Source organism: Schistocerca americana, chromosome 1, assembly GCF_021461395.2.
Source record: "Schistocerca americana isolate TAMUIC-IGC-003095 chromosome 1, iqSchAmer2.1, whole genome shotgun sequence".
Taxonomy (NCBI): domain Eukaryota; kingdom Metazoa; phylum Arthropoda; class Insecta; order Orthoptera; family Acrididae; genus Schistocerca; species Schistocerca americana.
The window spans coordinates 719,324,866-719,347,103 of NC_060119.1; the positions used below are offsets into that span (position 1 = coordinate 719,324,866).

The window sequence follows — 22,238 nt, forward strand, 5'->3', positions numbered from 1 at the left end:
CGATTTACATTATGCCAGACAGTAGACAATACAATACAAGACAATGAATAATGCACGTCGCGAATTGCCGCGACGGCTTGTGACTTTAAATCCACCCGGAAATAGCATCAAACTATACAGTGATCAGCAGCAGAACACTGAAAATAGTTTTGACAGGGATGTTACAACAAATGTATGATGTTGATAAAGAGTCGTTATATACTAAATCGGATAGTGAAATTTTAATACGTTACTCTAGAGGACTTAACGACACAAAATCATTTGTTTTTGTGATTGTGTCGTACAGAAATTTATAAAAATTTCTATGATTATAATCTTCGAGTAAAGCGAAAATCCAGTCTTTTAATTATAGCTATTTATTTCTATTTCCTGTTTCGAAGAGAGGGTGCAGAGAGTACTGTTATTTCGCATTGTGTCCGATTTGACGGCATTCAGTTTTTTACTAGAATCTGAGTCTATTAAGTAGAAAGTTGGCACGTAGTGCAAAATTGAGTATTGTTCAGAAGAAACATTTGCATGTGTCCTTTTTACAACAAGAGATTGCAGTGATGCTTGCAAGTAAAACGACGATATTATAGTGTTTGTACTCGACGTTGTTTTTATTGTAAATTGCTATTTCTTAATTGCTGCAATTGTTGTTGTGTTATGTTACAGCTGGATTCGCCTCAATGGGAATTCATAAGTGACGCGGCGAAAGACCTCGTTCAAAAAATGCTGACTGTGGACCATACGCAAAGAATAACAATACAAGAAGTGTTAAATCATAGGTGGCTAAGGGTAGGTACCTATGAATCCATATATTTTGAAAGTAGAAGTACCACAATTTACTGATCCTCATTTCAGGAGCTGTAACCAATTTTGTGTCTTAGTCATAAGCGAAAGACATAAAAGGCTAACATGTAAGTGGCAGTCATTTGCGCTTGGCATGCTTGTGTAAGTGCTGGCCCTCTTCAATTTTCCTCTTAATAGTGGGATATATGAGGGTCACTGCTCGCACGCCGCTTTCCCAAATCAGTACGACGCTATTGTCAAATAAAAAAAAAAAAATAAAAATAAAAAACTCAAACGCCTCTGAAGATAAGGCCTCTAAGATTTCCTAGCGTGTTGAAGTACAAAACATTTAGAAGCTACTGACACAACAATTACGGGGCAGATGAGCGGTTAGTGTGCAAGGCTAGTGCTTGTGAAGTTGTTGGTACGATTCACACCAGTGCTGACTTCTCCTTGGTGTTACTTAAATTCTATATTCAAATATTTTATTTTTAATTATCATACCCAACGTACGAAAATACCTGTACACTATTCACACAGAATTTGGTACAAGAATTCAAAACATGGAATGGAAAATAAAATACTTTGTTTTAATATCTGTACATAGAACAGTCTCACTGATTAACATAATTTCCTCATGTAAGAATAAGGCATTTCACATGCCTGTATCAGTGTTATTTTCATGCAGTGGATAATTCAAAATAAAAGATGATAATTTTATTTTAAAAATTATGATTCAGTATTTTTTAACTGACCTTTCCATTTGATAATAAGTTTATAACTAAAATAAAGATAGAACAACAGTCGCTTCTAGCGAGACTTTGAAAAGCGTCCACAGTTCCTTGCCCTCGCACTTCGGTGTTTATTTGGTTAAAATTTGAGAAATGTTTATAGTTAACAACATTAGGAAATCTTGCAATGTTAAAAGGCGATTTTTTCGATTTCTTTTGGGAATTACATCGTATTGTAGTAGGAAATATGAAGTTAATTGAGATCCACTTCTGACAAAATCACAGATATTAGTTTAGTGGTTGATTTTTCACATACCTCTATTATTTCATTTTGTTTTTAAACATGAGTTTTAAAATGAAAACCTTTGAACTGTGATGTTTCATTCAGTAACTGAGATGTGTTTCACAGTAGCGTAATGTAGGTTCAAATGAAGTTTTTCGTTTCTTGAATCAAGCGTTATCTTGAAGTAAGAAACTACCCTTGTGGTCAGAACTTCGTTTGGTGGTCAGTGTACGGCTGAACTGCGAAATTATGTTAACTTTGACGACAGATACCTTAGCTTATCTACTAACAATTGAACGGAAGTGAGAATCGTGTAAGGTGGAAACCAGTGTTTGTGGCAAACGCATAATTATTTCAACCACCGTAGCTGTCATTAGAATACAAAATATCCTCTTTACATAACAACTTTGATATGCTCCAGCTACCTGTCCAGTTTAAAGCAGTTTTTGGAAACAATGACGGTAACTGCTTGTCACATAGCCGAGGTTTTAGCTGTCAATAGGCATATGAACAAAATGTAAAACAATCCTTAACTTCCAGGCAATGTATCAAAGGTGACTAATGTAAATACCTCATCACCTCCTCCCCCCCCCCCCCCCCCACACACAGCTACATTGTATAAAACACTGCAGCTCTAGCAGCCCAATTGAGAGAGAGAGAGACCTTTGAAGCTATTCGTCGTTTCATCATGTTTTGGAGATCACATCCAGATAGAGAATCTTCAAGGATATGGAATGAGTCAGAATAGACGTTAACAAATCGGAAGTGCCTCTTAGAATATTAATCTGTACATTGTATTAACAATAAACTGTCGCTGTATTGCTTGGTATTATTTGTCATTATAAGAGTTAAATGTCACATAGTATGTTCAGAAGCAAGCTGCTACTTTGCAATAAAGGTTGCCTATTCCTCAGCTGTATATAATAGCTGTTGTTAAACATCTTTCTTCTTCTTCGCGGTTGGATCACTTAGGACCACGTGTAATCAACAGTGGTTGGCCTTCCTTTTCGCCCAGCGTTCCTTCATATACAACGTATGGGCTAGCTTTTGTTGCGTAGACCATGTATGTCGGTTAGTTTTTCTGACTTCTTCCTCAAAACCCCATGTGTTTGTGATTTTTCTGATCTCATTTCTGTCGTGTAGATTTGGAGACCCTAATTCTCTCAGGTCTCTTTCCGTCTGTTTGTACCAGTTTGGTCTTGTAGTTTTGTTCTTTAAAAATGTATGGATTTTGTGCATTAACCTGTTTGAGTCCATTCTTTCTAAATGCCCCATGAATTCGATTCTTCTCATGCACATTGTGTTTGTTGTTTTGGAGATACGTTTCTGCATTGGGTTTTGGATAATGCACACCATCTTTAGTTCTTGGTCCTAGGATTTTCATGATTATTTTACATTATTTCACTTCCAATTCCCCTTTTAGTGTCCTGTGTTGAAGATTTAGTGTCTCAAATGTGTAGAGAGCTTTGGGTGTAATTACCGTTGTGTAATGTCGTATTTTGCAGTTCCACGAGAGACTCTTTTTCATTTTAAACGTATTTTGTTAACTCAAATGCTGTCTCCATTTTCTGGACTCTTGAGCTGACATTTCTTTTTATAACAATTTTCTGCATTCAGTTCACCTAAATATTTGAATTCTTTTACTCGAGAGATGTAGTTATTACCAATTTTGAAATCAGAAGGTGCATCTTTGACGTCAGTCATAAATTTTGTTTTTTCAAATGAAATTTCTAGTCCTATTTTTGCTGCCTGCTCTTGTAATAATTCTAGCTGTTTCGGCACATCAGTAATGTTTTGTGTGATCAGTGCTATGTTGTCAGCAAATGCTAAACAGTCTAAAAAAATGGTTCAAATGGCTCTGAGCACTATGGGACTTAACATCTATGGTCATCAGTCCCCTAGAACTTAGAACTACTTAAACCTAACTAACCTAAGGACATCACACAACACCCAGCCATCACGAGGCAGAGAAAAATCCCTGACCCCGCCGGGAATCGAACCCGGGAACCCGGGTGTGGGAAGCGAGAACGCTACCGCACGACCACGAGATGCGGGCTAAACAGTCTAATTGTATGCCCTTACATTTTGGTCTCAGTCTGTGTGCTGGTGCACCTGCACAGTTGAAGAGCTTTGGGGACAGTCCATCCCCTTGTCGTATTCCTGTGTTTATATCAAATTCTGTGCTCAAGTCCAACATAAATTTTACTTTGGATTTGGTCTCCGTGAGTGTTTCTTTTATGATGTTTGTTGTCTTTTGATCTTGTCCAAATTCTGCTAACACTTCAAAAAGGGTTCTGTCATATGCATTTTTAAGGTCGACAAACGTGATGACATAACTTTTGTGCTATGCAAATATTTCATCGAGTTTTTCATGTTAAGCATTTTTCCTACGTATGATTGACCTTTCCTGAATCCACCTTGGTATTCACCTAGTTTTAAATCGAGCTGAGGGTCTGCTTGGTTTTGTAGGGCTTAAGACAGAATTTAGTATGTTATTGATAATAAAGAGATTCCTCGGTGGTTGTCGGGGTATGTTTCACTTCCTTTTTTGTACAGCAGACGTATGATTGCTGTCTTCCAATCTGTGGGGATATTTTCAGTTTTGCAGATTTCATCTATAATTTCTTTGAGTTTTGCAATAAGATTTTCTCCTGCATTTTTCCATAATTCTGCGATGATTTGGTCTTCTCCTGACAATTTGTTATTTTTTAGTGACTGAATTATCTCTTTAATCTCCTGTAAACCTGGTGACTTTGAATCTGCATTTCGTTGTGTATGACGGAACTTAAATTTTTCTGCAGGCTTTCCACAATTTTGTAATTTAGAAAAGTATTTTGCAAGAATTTCACAGTTTTCGGTGTTGGTATAGGCAATTTCCCCATGCTCATTTCTGAATTGGAGTAATGGAGGAGGGTACTTCTTTAACTTTTGTTTGAATACTCTGTAGAAATTTTGGGAATTGTTTTTCTTGAAATAATTTTCTGTATCTTGCAATCATCTATTGATAACATTTCCCCGAATACTTAAGAAATATTCAAGGAAAATAATTCCCTACATTTTTGACAACAGATGCCTGCTTAAAATGTACTAGGCCTAATACTTCTAATGCATCATTTAAAATAAATGCTGCAGCTTCCGTTGCAGGTAACAGGAATTTTGTTAATGCTCTGTATAGCTCTCATGAGTGTTTGGTCTTCTGTAGTTTTCATCATCATTAATAAAGTACTCACAGCATGTACATCATACTTGATTTTCTCAGTCTGCTTCTACATGTTAAGCTTATGATGATAATTTTTTTCCCAATTAGAGATTGCATTCATTGAAACCTATAGATATTTTGAATGATATCTGAATAATTAATTTTCTTTCAGTTTTCATCTTGCCCAGGCAGGCTTTCTCAGGGGGAATTTTGTTAAATTAACTGGAAGAGTTGTATTTTACTTACTATTTGACTAACAATTTATTTTCAGTGATGGTAATACATGCTTAGTCAGATCAATACAATATCTGGAGAATTAACACTAACAGCACTTGTGTCATGGAGATACTGATTTATTGTTTATAAAACAGGCAGATTATATTTACTATTGAAAGGTTATAATGTGATGGTTAACAGTGCTATAGTGAACATATTCTGATAAGAATCCTGGGTCATTCCATACTAAGTCATCCAGGGCCCTAGACCCACCTGTCACAGATGTTTATGAAAATTTGTATTTGAATTGTATGCATAAAGACAATAAAATATTCCAAGTTTCATCCAATTTTAACAAGTAGTTTCTGAGTTATCACCATTTACAGTTTTAGGTTAATTGAATTTCTCAGGGCGATTAAGGCATAACTAAAGCGTGCATGCTTTTACGGAATTTGAAGCAAAATCGTTAATTTTGAAGCTATAGCCTTGAAACTTGTACTGTTCTAAATTAAACACTGAAACTTATAGATCTACAAAATTCTAATTTATAATGTTCATTTGTATTGAAAAACTGTACTGCAACTCAAAATATTGTTAATTTCAAAATTATGACGCAGGCGTAGAAAATTGTGAATAACTAAAATTTCTCTCCAAATAACCCAATAAAACCATATATTTTTGGAAACAACATAAAATTACCTTTCAAATAGTGTAAAAAATTGGGGGTTCTGAGTTGTAACAATTTTATAACAAATTCAAGTCAAATTTTGTAATTTACTTCGTAAAATACATGTTTGATACAGTAATTTGAGGTCAGTACAACTATGAAAATACCAGATGAACTTAAGTTTTATGTATCAGTTATTTTAAAATGAAAGATACATAAATTTAGAATTTTACAAAATAGGTTTACTTACATTTGAATGTACACAAGTTGGCGATTATTTGTTTTCAAACAAGTCCTTTGTACAAAGTGTTTTTCATGACTTTAAAGTTCAATAATTATTCAGTTGAAGTACTATATCAAATTCATATGAAGCAGTGTGTACAATAATTACATTTAAATGTCCATGAAGGGTTTTTTTTTTTTTTTTTTACAATAAAGCATTGAGATTGTTCCATGTTTTGCTGATTTCCTTTTAGGAATTAGCATCACTCTTATATGATCTGCCAAACTGAGATGCTACCTCTGGAGGAGCTGTTACACATAGAAGACGTGCTGGTTGAACAGACCAAAAGAAAGTTTCTGCTGGTCCATGAGTGCGCATAAAAAAAATTTCATAGTCCCCTCCTTCTTATTTTAATTCAGAACCATTCCTGTCCACCAGTTTTGCTCATAAATGCATGCAAAGAAAGAATGTAGGTTAGGTTTAGTAGTTGGGATAGTCATAAAAAATATTTTGTTTCAACAAAATTTCCGAGTCTGAACTCACCTGTTTGGCTGTAATTTCTTTGCAAGAAGCTGGCTTAAAATAATGGAAACTTCTTGTACCTGGTGTTATTTGACCCATTTGAAATCTAGTTTCAAGCATTGTTCTGTTAGTTTCAATTTCTTCTTCCTTTAAAAAGAAAAAATATATTATTGAGAATAAACTTTTGCAAAAATTTTATATTTGTTCAGCGTTCATTATCTGCTCACATTGCCTACTGCTCTGCAAGTTGTTTGTTTTTGTAACAGTTCTCTTGACTTTGCCCCCGATCCCATCACATATTGTTTTACCATGACGGGCTTGCATTTAATCTAAAATATTTATAATGAAAACATAAATTTATTATGTTTTTGAAGTTTTTGTACTGAGCACTGCAACTGTCTGCAAAATACTCAATTTGGTCAACATCAGGAAAGTTTTGGTTTATGAAATCTATGATTTTTTTCTTGTACTGCATAAACAAATAGTACATCATGCTTCAGGTCATCAGAAATGAAACAATGAAGTTTCTTATATGGTGGAATCTTCATTTTTAGAAAAAAATCACTACTGGATGAACTGAGTAGCTCAAGTGGCCGCAGTGGTAGGATTCAAGTGTCTATTGTTTCTTGGTGAAGGGTTCTGCCGTGTTTGGGTTCTGTTAAAGCCAAAAAACCTTTCTTGTTTTCAAGTGTTCTGGCTTTTTGCACTAAATATTCTGATACATTAAATTTTTCCGCTGCTTTTCTGTGAGACCAAGACTAGGGAGTGATTGTTAATATTTTTATTTTTCCCCTTTGGTTAAGTTTGTCTTGAGTTATTCCTTTATAGCATCCACTAAATGATAAAGATCCTCAGATTTTGTCTTCAATTCATTACCTTGAGTTGTACTGTCAGATTCACTTGAATCATTGTAGTCTTGCACTTTCAAAACAAATTACAACTTTTTTAACCTGCCCTTTTGCTGTTTTAAACTTCTTTTTAGCACATTTTTTCCTCGATGGAATAGATAATGACTGAAGTTTAAGTGGTGTCACATCCAACCCTAAAAGAGTGTCATTCAAATTTTCTCTTTCTACTACTCTTTTTGCATTGGTTAATTCACTCTCATTTGCTTCATCACTTTCAAGTAGAGCAATATCTTCATGATCTAAAGTAGGTGTTGCCTCTTTCAACAGTTTTCTATGTGTACTGCACACCAGCTTTCCTGGCACTAAAATAATGTTCTTATTTTCCGTAACATATTTATTTTGCTTTTTTCAGAGTAATTATCCTGAAATCTTACTTCTTTGTTAAAGGTAGTGAATGTTTCTTGAATGGATCACAACAGGATTTTTGGTTCTTTTAAACATACTTTAAAAAATAACACAAATGATGGGAAGAAGTGTCAACTGTTTCACTGTACTGCTTATTAGTACGCCAAACTAAAATTTCAACTTCTTCTTTAGACTACTTTTTTGAAATTAAATAAATGTCTTTGTTTTTGGCGACAAAGTATTATCACATGAAAAATTTAGTAATGAACCTCCTGAACACTTAAAATTAGTTTCATCTGTACTTGAATTTGCTCTTATCTCCATGGTAAGAAAAACAAACACAAACACACACACACACACACACACACACACACACACACACACACACACACACACACACACAGAATAAAATAGTTTTAAAAATATAATTATAACTGTGTTTATATAACAACCATTTAGTATGTCACCAAGCATAAAACACTAGGCAGTTAACTTCAACAGAGCCAAATGCACGATTATAGAGTTGCAGTACAGGTAGGCTGTGGGGTGAGGGAAGGTTTCATGTCCTGACTTGAATTCCATGTCTTCACGGAAGACAGCAGGCAGACTGCTGACTGGCGAATTTTTCATGTGCATACTTGCATAGTAGTACTGCCATATCTGAACTTCAACGCGCGTCACATGACTCCAAAAATGTTATATGTTTCTTGACTTTAACTTCAGCTAAATAAAACAAAAAAGATAAGTAAAATTACAACTACAGTGAAGTCTTTGACCCAATTAAAAAATAAATAACAAAAAATGTACTAATAAATTACTGTTTTAAGTAGCTGATCTTCCAAATTATAGTTTTAAAACCTTTTACTTCTTTATAACCTGTACTATAACCATTTTGAATGTTAAAACAGCCATTCTACAAGTTTTGAATAGATGAAACTTGTTTTTACTTCAGTATAAGATAAAATTGTTACAATACAGAACCCCAACAATTTTTTTTGCACCATTTGAAAGCTAATTTTATGCTGTTTTCAAAAATATATGATTATATTGGGTTATTTGGAGAGAGAGCTTAGCTATTCATAATTTTCTACCTGTACATCCCAATTTTGAAATTGACAATATTTGGAGTTCCAGTTCAGTTTTTCAATATAAATGGGAATTTAATAGATCAATCAGTCTGTGTTTAATTAGGAACAGTGAAAATTTCAAGGCTATAGCTTCAAAATTAACGGTTTTGCTTCAAAACATGCATGCTTTAGTTGCGTCTTAATCGCACTCGAAAATACAATTAACCTAACATTTTAAACAGTGATAACTCAGAAACTACTTGTTAGAATTGAAGGAAACTTTGGATATTTTCTTAGCTTTATGCATACATTTCACATATAAATTTTGGAACAAATCCAAAATCTTGGGTGTAATATCTACTATTGGCTGGATGATTTGGCGTGGAATGACCCTCATGTTTTCGTTTGAAATCTGTTGTAGATTGAGTTTTGTACTATGCAGAACACAAAATATTCTGTCATTCCTTGTTGTTCAGTCCCAAGAAACACAGTTAAAAGTATATCTATATTCTTATATGTGAACTGTGATAATATCTCTCTGCAGGAATGTTATAGTTGCAGCCAGTGAAGTAATTCTTATTTGATTTTGTTTCCAAATAACAGGACAGAGATAAAAGTGCTACAAAAATACATTTAGCGGATACAGTGGAAGAAATGAAAAAATTCAATGCCAGGAGAAAGCTCAAAGGAGCAGTCTTGGCAGCTGTGTCTTCCCCAAAGTGGACTTCCTTTTACTCGGATCCAAACAGTGATGGGTTCTCAGATTTTGGAGAGGATGAAGTTACATCTTCGGGTGAGTCATTCCAGGTTCAAGTGAATTATAACAGCTCTGGATATTTTGAGGTCCATCATACCTGTATGATGGCAAATAATGAAATTGATTGCAATTAACTATACAGAAAAAGTAAGTCAGAGCAGTTCAAGATATCATTTTTATTCTAAAATATCATTATCGTTATCCCCCATTAACATTACAGTAATCTTAAAACCAAATTCATTAGCTGTTGCTACCCATTCTTCCATTTACCATTCAGTATTCACATGGACTGTTACCCCCACCACTCTCCCCCCAAAGATAAAGTTCACAGTATACAAAAGAGAATACCTTGGGCGATGTGGGGTCTTCAGAGACACTTCCAAAATTTTGTGTTTCTCTCCTTATTTCAATGGCAAGTTTGTGGCTTTATATGGCTGAGATGGACGGTGGCTCACAAATCAATGAAGGTTTGTTAATTTTCTTTTTTTTTTTAATTCCTGTCTGAAGCTTTCACATTACTAACCACATTATGATGCAACAGTAGTCGTCCTGTCCAGCTTCTCATAAAGGACTGAGAGTATTTCTAGAGAGTTAAAGAACGGTTTAAGCTTGGTTCATTCTATTTTTCCTTTGTGCTATTGTCTATGGTGTGGCTGAAGTTCCTAATGTATATTTATGCAAATTTTGCTTTCAATTCCTTGAAGTGTACTCAACAGCTGGAAATTACGTAAGACTTAGAGATAACTAGAATAAAAGGAATCTGTTACAAATAAAGAATAATTTCTGGCTAATGAGGAGGATAACTTTTTCAAATAAAAATTGAAATTTATTCTGTGTAAATAATGCTACAAATTTTAAGTGTGCACCATACGACAGATTGAAGTCGACAACTGATTATTAATTTGCAAATGAGGACCAAAAAGGTCACAAAAACATAAAAACAGTGTATGTAAGCTAGTGTGTTTGCAATGTAACTTCAGTTTAGGTTGTGGTTGGTTACTTACTTACCTACTTCATTTCATGTTCCATGAATCATTTACACAGTAAATTGTAATGATGTGGAGTGAATCATTATATATCCATATCACAAAATAATTTGCAAATATGGCTACTTACTGGACGTTTATGATTTTTTCCCTCTTTTTCAATAAACAGATGTGAGTTTGTAATCCCTATTTACCGCCTTTTACACGTTAGAATAATAGAAATTATTCTGTGGAATAGGAGTTGTGAAAGATAAACTTTTCCAGTTTGTCGGCAAATTTTATTTTGTTTCTATCCAACATTTTATGTAACTGGGTAACTTACCGGAAATTTTGGTTACAGTGTTGTGCACCCTGTTTTGTCCAAACACAACCTTAATGTGGAGTAATGAATGTCATTTTTTCTGTCTGGTATTGTAATCAAGTACAGCATTGTTTTAAATAAGTACTGCAGTTCAAATTAACAAACTTCATCACAGAATAAATATTTAGCAAATCCCAGAAACAATTCTTAAAAAGTGTACTTTGCAGAAACACCTAGCATCCAAGAAAGTGTGATACTCACCTGTTCTTTGCGTGTACGATCCTAAAACTGGTTAACCAATCATTATTTAACCAGTAAGACCTGTATGTCATTGCTTTAGACGTCGTATTTTCATTTAGATGTAAGCTTCATTTCTCATCTCATGACTTCTTTTGGTATAGCTATGAGAGACTTGCAGTAAGTAATGCAACACTTTTTTTCCAAGGAGGGTGGTTTTATCCTGGATTCCTATACAAAATATTATTTCCCACTCTTTTTATCTACAAAACCCTATTTTTCGACATAATCTCCATTCAGTGCAGTAGCCTTACACCACCTTACTGGGAGGGCCTGTATCCCCTCATGGTACCACTGTCCTGTTCAACATCAGAGCCAATATCATGCTGCATCAATAACATCCCCATCATACTTGCACTGCTTCCTATGGAGTGCATCCTTTGTTGAGCCAAACAGGTGGAAGTTGGAAGGTGCAAGATCTGGGCAGTAGGGTGGATGAGGAAGAACAGTCCAAAAATGGTTCAAATGGCTCTGAACATAATGGGACTTAACTTCTGAGGTCATCATTCCCCTAGAACAAAGAACAGTCCAAAAAAAGGTTTGTGAGCTCCTCTCTGGTGCACAGACAAGTGGGAGGCCATGCATTGTTATGGAAAAGGAAAAGTTTATTTGCATTTTTGTGGTGACAAACATGCGGAAGTCATTTCTTCAGTTTTCTGACGGTACCAGAGTATACTTTAGAGTTGATTTTTGCACCTTGAGGGAGGACATCAAACAGAATAACGCCTTTAGACTCCCAGAAGACTTTTGACATGACTGCATTGGCTGAGGGTGTGGCTATGAACTTTCTCTTTGGAGGAAAGGTGCTGTGGCGCCACTCCAAGGGTTGCCTTCTTATTTCTGGTTCGAAATAATGAACACATGTTTTATTGTTTGTAGCAATATTTGACAAAAAATTATTATGATCAGCCTTATAACGTGCAAGCAACTCCACATACATGGTCCTTCATTGGTCTTTATGGTCCTCTGTCAGGCAGTGAGGAACCAGGGAGGCTCACATCTTTGAGTTCCCAGCTGGGATACGAGTGTGTCAGCACTGTCAACAGAGATGTCCATTTGTGCAATGAAGTGTTTGATTGTGATCTGTCAATCCCTTGCGTGAGAGTTACTGCATGTTTCAACATTGCAGGCATCACAGCTGTGTGTGGCTGGCCAACACACAGACTATTGGACAGGTTTGAATGACCTTGTTGCGATGACGACAGACACCATACCCAATGACTCGCCATGGTTTTGTTCGCTGCTAGTTTCCTGCAGACATTCTGCAAGCACATATGAATATCTGCGATGGTCTGGCTTTCTATCTAAAGAAACATAATCATAGCTCTGTGCTTGGAATGCACCTCTGTTACAGATGCCATTTTGATGGCTATGTATACCACTTTCACCTATTGGAACTTAATGAAACTGTAGGGGCTGAATTGGGAATATTCCATGATGTATCACAACATATTCATTTCTTCAGCCAAAATTGGTGGAAAAACAAAAGTGTTGTATTACTTTCAGGTCCTTGTATTTCCCCGTGACAATATGTGACCTAATTGGAGAATTTCTATTTACTTTCTTATAGTATGAAGTTCAAAATTCAGCTACTAGCCAAATTACTTTAAATCTTGTGATTTCATTCATTTCATAATAGCTCCATTACAAAGTTTCTTGTTAAAAATTAATAACTATAGTTTGATAGGTGGTCACACCACGTTCATTGTGAGAAATGGTGTACTGTTATGTATGCAGTGTGATTTGTTTGGTATTAAAATGTATAAATATAGCTGGTTGTGGTTATTAATCAGGTTCACATGCAAGTCCCATTTGTGATGTACTGCTGTTATATCTCTTTCCAGTCATGAGCAGGCTGTTGAGAATGGCTCTTATCCCACATCTTTGCGGGTTTGGCATGTTATTCAGGATTTGTCTATGTTTTTGGTAAAGAATGGCAATACGCTACTGTTGTCCGAAGATTATACCTGCAATATCTTTACATATTACACACGTAATTGGGAGTGAGAGGTTAAATTCACTCACCATGCCGATGTTGAAATGAGGCCAGGCACATAAAAACAGAATGTATTTTGTACTTTAGCTTAGAAATCTTATTTCATTTCATCAGTTGTGTTGCTGTGAATCACTGAGTTTGTGATAGAAGTCAAATATGTTATTGGCACATTGTATTCTATTGTCAAATAGCATAAAGAAGCTTATGAAACATGGTACTGCATGCAATTGGATAGATAAAAAAGATCTACTCACGAAGTGGCAGCAGGTAAACATGCACATAAAAGATTATTATACTTCTGCAAGCTTTCAGAGCCAGTGGCTCCTTCTTCCAGCACAAGGGTTAAAGGTAAAGGAAGGGGGTGAAAGGAAAAGACCTAGAGAGGTTTAGGACAGGGGATAGATTTTGGGAAAGTCAGGGAAGAAATACAGGTCTCATCCCGTCTGGTAAGTCTTCCCTTACCTGCAGTTCTGGGTGTCTTATCTGAAATCTGTCCATTTTCCTAAACCTCTCTAGTTCTTTTCCTTCACCCCTCTCCCTTCCCCATAAACACTTCTGTTGGAAGGAAGAGATAATGGTTACGAAAACTTGCATAAATATAATCTTCTTTTATGTGTGTTCCCTTGCTGCCACTTGGTTAGTAGATATTTTTCTCTCTCTGATTACATTACATTGTCAAAAATTGATTATTTTCATTGTTATGTTACTGTATGTGATAGACAAATAATTGATAACATTGTGTAATTGTGTTCTTCCAAAAAAATTTTTGAATTGTTTGTGTATTAAAGGATGACTATGAAGGGGGGTGATTATAAATCTGATGCTACCAGACATTCTGATCTCGTGTTGATGTAAAAACATTAAAGAACCAACAGAATTTGTTTCTCCTCTTGTTTTTCTGGTGTACAGACCCCTATTTTTTCTTTAGAAACTTGAAGTGTAAAGAGATATCATGCCCACTGAAGCTATGAAATGAATATTTATTTGCTCATGTAGAAATAATCAGCACATATCCATATACAAAAAATACTCAGTAGTGAATGACCTGTAAGTTAAACTTGCTACATGCCATTATGAGCTGCAGACAAATGAGCGACACTATTTTTATTTGGATGTTGTATGAGTCACATTTGTAGTGTATCATAATGTTGCAATATATGTGATTTGATGGGGGGAAAAAAATAGAAAAGAAAAAGTGACATTCTAAAAATTCCTGACAGATTAAAACCATGTGCCAGACTAGGACTGAAACCAGGAATATTTACCCTTCATGGGCAAATGCCTTACTGACAGAAACAGCTCTGCGTCCACCAATACCTCTCTCCTATCATCTAAGTTTCATAGTAGTTCTCCTGCATCTCTTGTGGGAGTAGCACATTTGGAAAAAAGTGTATTGCAGAGAAATTACGTACAGATAGCCAAAACGCAGGGGATTGTATGATGATAGGAAGCATTCCAGTTACAGCTGGTAAAATTGTTGTTTATTAAAACACAACCAGTTTCATTGTTTTAAGCCACATCATCAGGTGAATCTACATAGTAAAAACCAAAGTACAGTGTTGCCACATTTTGTGGATATTGAAATTTTAATATCAACAAAATGTGGCGACACTGTACTAAGCTTTTTACCATACATGTTCACCTGACGACACGGCTTAAATCCGCAAAACCAGTTCTGTTTTAATAAACAACAATTTTACCAGCTGTAAGCGAAGTTCTTCCTAACATCATGCCTTTCAACTGCAACGGTTCCCCAGAATATTAAATAGTTTGTGATAGGAGATTGCTTTCAAAGAGAAAATGTTCCAGGTTTATGTTCTAGTGAAGCACACAGTTTCACTTCAGTATGTACTCTGCTGCAGAGTGAAAATTCATAATGGATACAATCCCTTAGGCCAGACTTCTCCATTGCTGCCCCATGGGGCTCAGGGACTGGCAAATGCCCCTCAGCTCACTCACAGGCATGTGCAGGTAGTGTAGACTGCCCAGGAGGCAGCTCTATTGCATGCATTCTGTGCATACTCAAGTCACATGGCTATCTGTGGCAGTGGGGTCTCAGCTGGGACAGTATTGTCGCATAGGCTGTGGGCCAGGCTGCCTGATTTCCAGTGCATCAGATGTTTGCTAACATGCAGGCACTTGATCTGGGACAACTTATCCTAGGCTGTGATAAGCCATTTCTTCACAGTATCCTTTCTTCCAGACATGTTAGTCCCACAAGGTATGCAAAAGAACTTCTGTAAAGTTTGGAAGATAGGAGAGAGAGAGATCAGGGAAAGTAGAGGTATGATGAGAAGTTAAGAGTTGCGACTGGACAGCTCAGTCAGTAGAACATGTGCCTGCGCCGGCCGGAGTGGCCGTGCGATTATAGGCGCTACAGTCTGGAACTGCGTGACCGCTACGGTCGCAGGTTCGAATCCTGCCTCGGGCATGGATGTGTGTGATGTCCTTAGGTTAGTTAGGTTTAAGTAGTTCTAAGTTCTAGGGGACTGATGACCACAGTAGTTAAGTCCCATAGTGCTCAGAGCCATTTGAACCATTTGAACATGTGCCTGCAACTGGCAAACATTCTGCATTTGAACCTCAGTTCTATATACAATCTCAATGTTAGAACAAATTTTTAATCACCATACACTATGTTTAAGAGAGAAAAGTTATTCTAGAGCTAACCTATAGATATGTTTAAGTTTGTTGCCTAATCATGCCCATCATACGCATTACATTTTGTTTTAAAAAATCATTTAATAGCCATTCAGCGCCTTTCAATTCATTTTGGATGTGGTTGAACTTTTTTATGACTGAACATTTTGTACCATTGTATTGTATGTGATATTTTTGATAACTATTCTAAGAAATCTTAAGATTACAACACACTTTATTCATAGTGCACATTTTTGTGCTACAAATACTGTTTGTAAAATCTACTAAAAACATAACCCTATGTGGATTTAATAGAGTTTTAGTCAAAATAAGCTAACTTTCTGACACTGTCACTATGAAAATTGATAGTTACTCACAGAAAATAAACAGTTAAGGATGATTGTTAAGAATATTTGTCTTCTACATTTTAATATCCACATAAAAAGTGTTTAGTTTTACCACTAGTGCTTTACTCTAACTGACAATATGTGAACCATGTAGTACAAAATTGCGTATATTGTATTTATTTGATTTGACTGGGTATAGTCTCACAGAAAAGGGATCAGTAATTTTGTTGCAAGTTTTATTTCTCATTAATTTTGTTGCGATGTCTCTGGTGCTGATAATTTTGGTACTTCAATTGTCATGAAGAAATGTTTTCACTTACTAATATAAAATGACAGATAAACTGAACCGAGAAGAAAAGAGTGGACTCAGTAGTGGAAACAGTATATATTATTAGTGATTTGTGTCTAGCTGGAAGATGACTGCTTATTCTAAACAATGGAGCTACCTAATGTGTTTTTCTGATTTCTGGTACTTAAAATATATTGTTTATCAACTAATAACTATTCATAAATGCTAGAAAATTTTCTTATTCCATAAAAATAAAAGCTGCAGAGTCAAGTGCTCTAATTTGAAACAGAACTGTTGATTTACAATATTTTGTCATTACAGTATTGTCTAATGCAAGTACCAAATTGGGCTTCTCCTGCAGCATTGCCTTTGTGGAAACTTCTACAGTAATACTTGGTCATTTATGGATACGCCAGCCTATCCAGAATATTAGAGAGAAACAGTATTATTGAAAGAGCACGCTATTGTGTGCTGTCCCTGAATTCAGCATAGAGATACTTCGCTGCCATAAACTACATAAGAAAGGCATATAAAAAAGTTAATTTCTATTAATGATAATATGTTTTAGTTTAATTGCACTTAAAAGTAATACAGATAAGTACCTTATGTTAGCAACAGATTTGGTGACGAAAGATTGTTTTCCAGTTCTACTATTTATATTTTGTTGTTCCTTCCGCTGTATACTATAGATTTATCTTAGCATATGAGTCATTCACAGTACACAATTAATACCTACATATTGCAATATGCAGGTCAAACACAGGGATAAGATGTTTTTGTTTCTGTTTTTAGTGGCAGTCCTTTTCTATCACGTGACATGTCAGGTAAGGTAATTCATACTGTGGCATGTCAATTTATGACTGTAGTGAAAAGGAAAGATTGCTTCTCACCATAGAGCAGAAATATTGAGTTGCAGACAAGCACAATAAAAAGACTCCCAAACATGTTGAGTCACGGACAGACTCAACAAAAAGACTGCCAAACAATTTGTCTTTTTCTTGGGCCTATCTGCGACTCAAAATCTCTGCTATGTTCTCATTATGCCATCCTGGATTTACCGTTGTTTGATTTACATGCACCAAAAAAGTTTTGCATCACCTCGGTTACAAGAGTTCTGGAACCTGTAGAGAAAATTGGAATAGAGATCAACATAAACATCATTTCTGCCTTTTTTATTACTCATGTAAACCATACATTGCATGTTGTACCACCATGCAGCAAGACCTTCAGAGGTGGTGGTCCAGATTGTTGTACCTCTAATACCTAATTGCATGTCCTCTTGCACTGATGCATGCCTGTATTCGTCGTGGCATACTATCCACAAGTTCATCAAGGCACTGTTTGTCCAGATTGTCGCACCCCTCAATGGTGATTTGGCATAGATCCCTCAGAGTGGTTGGTGGGTCACGTTGTCCATAAACGGCCCTTTTCAATCTATCCCACACGTGTTTGATAGGGTTCATGTCTGGAGAACATGCTGGCCACTCTAGTTGAGCAATGCCATTATCCTGAAGGAAGTCATTCACAAGGTGCGCACAACGGGGTCGCAAATTGTCACCCGTGAAGATGAATGCCTGACCAATATACTGCTGATGCCACCCCAAAACAACAGGGAACCTCCACCTTGCTGCACTCGCTGGACGGTATGTCTAAAGCGTTCAGCCTGACCGCGTTGCCTCCAAACAGTCTCCAATGATTGTCTGGTTGAAGGCACATGTGACACTCATCAGTGAAGAGAACGTGATGCCAATCCTGAGCGGTCCATTTGGCATGTTGTTGGGCCCATCTGTACCGTGCTGCATTTTGTCAGACTGTGGTTGAACTATAGACAACACGAGCCATGTACCTCCTTCCTGGTGGAATGACTGGAACTGACCAGCTGTTGGCCCCCCTCCATCTATTAGGCACTCCTGATGCGTGGGTGTTTACATCTCTGGGCTGGTTTAGTGATATCTGGACAGTTAAAGGAACTGTGTCTGTGATGCAGTATCCACAGTCAATCTTCAGTTCTGGGAGCTGAGGTGATGCAAAACTTTTTTTGGTGTGTGTGTAATTGTCATTGCTACTTTGTGTGATAAACACTGGCATCTTTTCCTGTGTAACATATATGGGCATATGTCTTAACTCATACATACATTGTGAACAGCATTTAAAAAGGGAACAAATCATGTATAATGTTGTTTAAATTAAATCCACCTATAAAACTATGATTTTTAGATTGCACCAGCCATCAATACATGGTCACACCAAGTAATGATCAGTATGACATGTGAGTTACGGTCAGCTGGTTGGTATGTTTCAGATGACATATATTTTCCCCCTAACATTAAACAGATGTAGTTTTTGAAATGGCTGCTGATGCAGTATGAAATGTTTAAATGAAGGTGCTAACAAGCAGATAGCTTGTTGATTGGTCAGATTAACATTTTCAATGCTCATAACTTCATATAGGTCATCATGTATAGTCTTCTGAATCACACATAGTTCGTTCATTTTATTTTATGTCTTCCATTTCTCTATGAAAGAGAAACCTCCGCACCTATAAGGGTGGAAGATCCACCACTATCTTCTTATCCTGCTGACACCCAATGACTTCATTGGCCATGCTAGACATTCATGATGTCAGTAGGAATAGCACATCCTTTTCACTGTCTTACTGTAGATCACTGCATCCATGTGGCAATGAACACGGCCCTGCCATGCAGCTAAAGAAACATCGACTCTATACAGCTTTGTCACAATGTAATGGCACTAATGGGCATGGGCAGCATTTGAATACATTTAGAGTAAGGACTTACTTTTAGCTGTTGATTTTACATGTTATGTTAGGAGTAAGTGTGAATGATGTATACCTCAGATTCATGAAGTATTACCGCAGCTACTGAGTATGATCTTGTACAACGAAACATGAAGTGATAATCAATATTGAACGTTATTGAAGGTCACCAATTTAATTTGGATGAATTGAAACCTAATGAACTAATGCTCACATTTAGACGATAGCTAAAATTGTACCGACATTGAGACATATTTAGAACAGAACAAATGAAAGAGATTCATGCTGAAGAGCACAACAACAGATAATAATTGTCAAATTTGTTTATAAGGAACAAAAAAGCTTCAGTCTAGCTACACCGTAGACCCTCGCAATTAAATTGAGCTAATGACCTAATAGCACTTGATTCTGCCTGTAATACTATCCACAGTGATCACAAAGAGGAAGTATGTGCAAGGAGCAGTGGTAAGCAGAGATGGGCATTAATCAAATAAATTTCTGTCCAGTTGATTATTTGAGTAAGTAGATCATTCAAACAAATTCACATTTGAATAAAGTAGTTGTAACTTAAACAACGAATAACATAGAATGCCACTGCATTTTGTCTGTTTACTACTTCTACAGAATTTTATAACTAGTGTTTGTTCCTTTTGCTCCATACAGTTTGTGTTTGCTGAATAACTTATTTATAGTTTGTACAGAAATTGGCCTCAGTGGGTTCAGTTCCAACCTACAAAACTAAAGGTTGGGATTCGATCCTCGATTTTTCCTGCATTTTTCTTCATTACGTATCACTTTCTCATCTAACCATGACAACAATGCCTAGTCAAGTCGCATAGTGTTTCAGAGTAAATATTGAAATGTAGGTGCCCTTCTAACAATTTCTTCGGTGGGAGGAGGGCAAAGGCAGACTATCATGCCTAGTACGAGGTGCATTCAAGTTCTAAGGCCTCCGATTTTTTTTCTCCGGACTGGAAAGAGAGAGAAACATGCGCATTGTTTTAAAATGAGGCCGCGTTCATTGTCAATACGTCCCAGAGATGGCAGCACCTTGCGGCAGATGGAATTTTACCGCCAGCGGCGAGAATGAGAACTGTTTTAAATACTTAATATGGCGACGTTTTCCTTATTTGAACAGCGTGCAATCATTCGTTTTCTGAATTTGCGTGGTGTGAAACCAACTGAAATTCGACAGTTGAAGGAGACATGTGGTGATGGAGTTATGGATGTGTCGAAAGTGCGTTCGTGGGTGCGACAGTTTAATGAAGGCAGAACATCGTGTGACAACAAACTGAAACAACCTCAGGCTCGCACAAGCCAGTCTGACGACATGATCGAGAAAGTGGAGAGAATTGTTTTGGGGGATCACCGAATGACTGTTGAACAGATCGCCTCCAGAGTTGGCATTTCTGTGGGTTCTGTGCACACAATCCTGCATGACGACCTGAAAATGCGAAAAGTGTCATCCAGGTGGGTGCCACGAATGCTGACGGACGACCACATGGCTGCCCATGTGGCATGTTGCCAAGCAATGTTGACGCGCAATGACAGCATGAATGGGACTTTCTTTTTGTCGGTTGTGACGATGGATTAGGCGTAAATGCCATTTTTCAATCCAGAAACAAAGCGCCAGTCAGCTCAATGGAAGCACACAGATTCACCGCCACCAAGAAAATTTCGGGTAACTGCCAGTGCTGAAAAAATGATGGTGTCCATGTTTTGGGACAGCGAGGGCGTAATCCTTACCCATTGCGTTCCAAAGGGCACTACGGTAACAGGTGCATCCTACGAAAATCTTTTGAAGAACAAATTCCTTCCTGCACTGCAACAAAAACGTCCGGGAAGGGCTGCGCGTGTGCTGTTTCACCAAGACAACGCACCCGCACATCGAGCTAACGTTACGCAACAGTTTCTTCGTGATAACAACTTTGAAGTGATTCCTCATTCTCCCTACTCACCTGACCTGGCTCCTAGTGACTTTTGGCTTTTTCCGAGAATAAAAGACACTCTCCGTGGCCGCACATTCACCAGCCGTGCTGCTATTGCCTCAGCGATTTTCCAGTGGTCAAAACAGACTCCTAAAGAAGCCTTTGCCGCTGCCATGGAATCATGGCGTCAGCATTGTGAAAAATGTGTATGTCTGCAGGGCGATTACGTCGAGAAGTAACGCCAGTTTTATCGATTTCGGGTGAGTAGTTAATTAGAAAAAAAATCGGAGGCTATAGAACTTGAATGCACCTGGTAGAACACCACAGTGTTCAAACCCACCTTGCTTTATAGCATAACAAATGAAACACAAAAATACTAAATTTGCAATTGGCTTTAGCAGTTACACTACGGACGCAGACAAATTCATCTTACTCTGCACCTACCAGTATTTACCTACCCCCCTCTGCCCTCCCACTGTTAATGTGCGCAGGTGCTCTACATAAGTAACCAAAAATGAGAATGGAGCCAACAAAAGACCTTAATCTGCAACACCTTCCTTAGATTGCTAACATGATCAAATATGGTTGTCTGCTTGAGACAGTTACACAATTCGTTCATGTCTGTAGTGCTATGAAATAAGTGAACCAGGCAAGAACTCAGTGGTTGCTAGCAACTAACATCAACTGGCTTCTAATCTAATGTCTTTTAAAATGCTTATGAAATGCAGCTGAATGTCCAAAGTCATTTGAAAATGATTTAGGATTAACACAAAATAAGATTTCTGTTAAAGATGGAGAAGTTTTTCAATGGGAGATGCATTTACACAGTTACTCTGAGCTTTGAGATTGAAAACTTCCAGAATAGACACTAGGTTTGGATACAAGAGAGGTCATAATATTTCAGAACACTGGCAACTTTTTCATCAAGAAAGAGTCAAGAGATGGAAAGTCTTCTATCACTATTCTGAAATAAATATGGTTTTAGGAGT

At 36.8% G+C, this 22,238-nt stretch overlaps 1 protein-coding gene across 1 annotated transcript in view; it reads left to right on the forward strand.

Moving 5' to 3' along the window:
- Positions 1-22,238, forward strand: part of LOC124593828 (peripheral plasma membrane protein CASK-like) — a 703,051-nt gene that overhangs the window by 361,979 nt on the left and 318,834 nt on the right. Inside the window, exons 8-9 of the mRNA XM_047132179.1 lie at positions 655-777; positions 9,536-9,725. Of these exons, the coding sequence (XP_046988135.1) occupies positions 655-777; positions 9,536-9,725 (313 nt within the window). The remainder of the gene's footprint in view (positions 1-654; positions 778-9,535; positions 9,726-22,238) is intronic.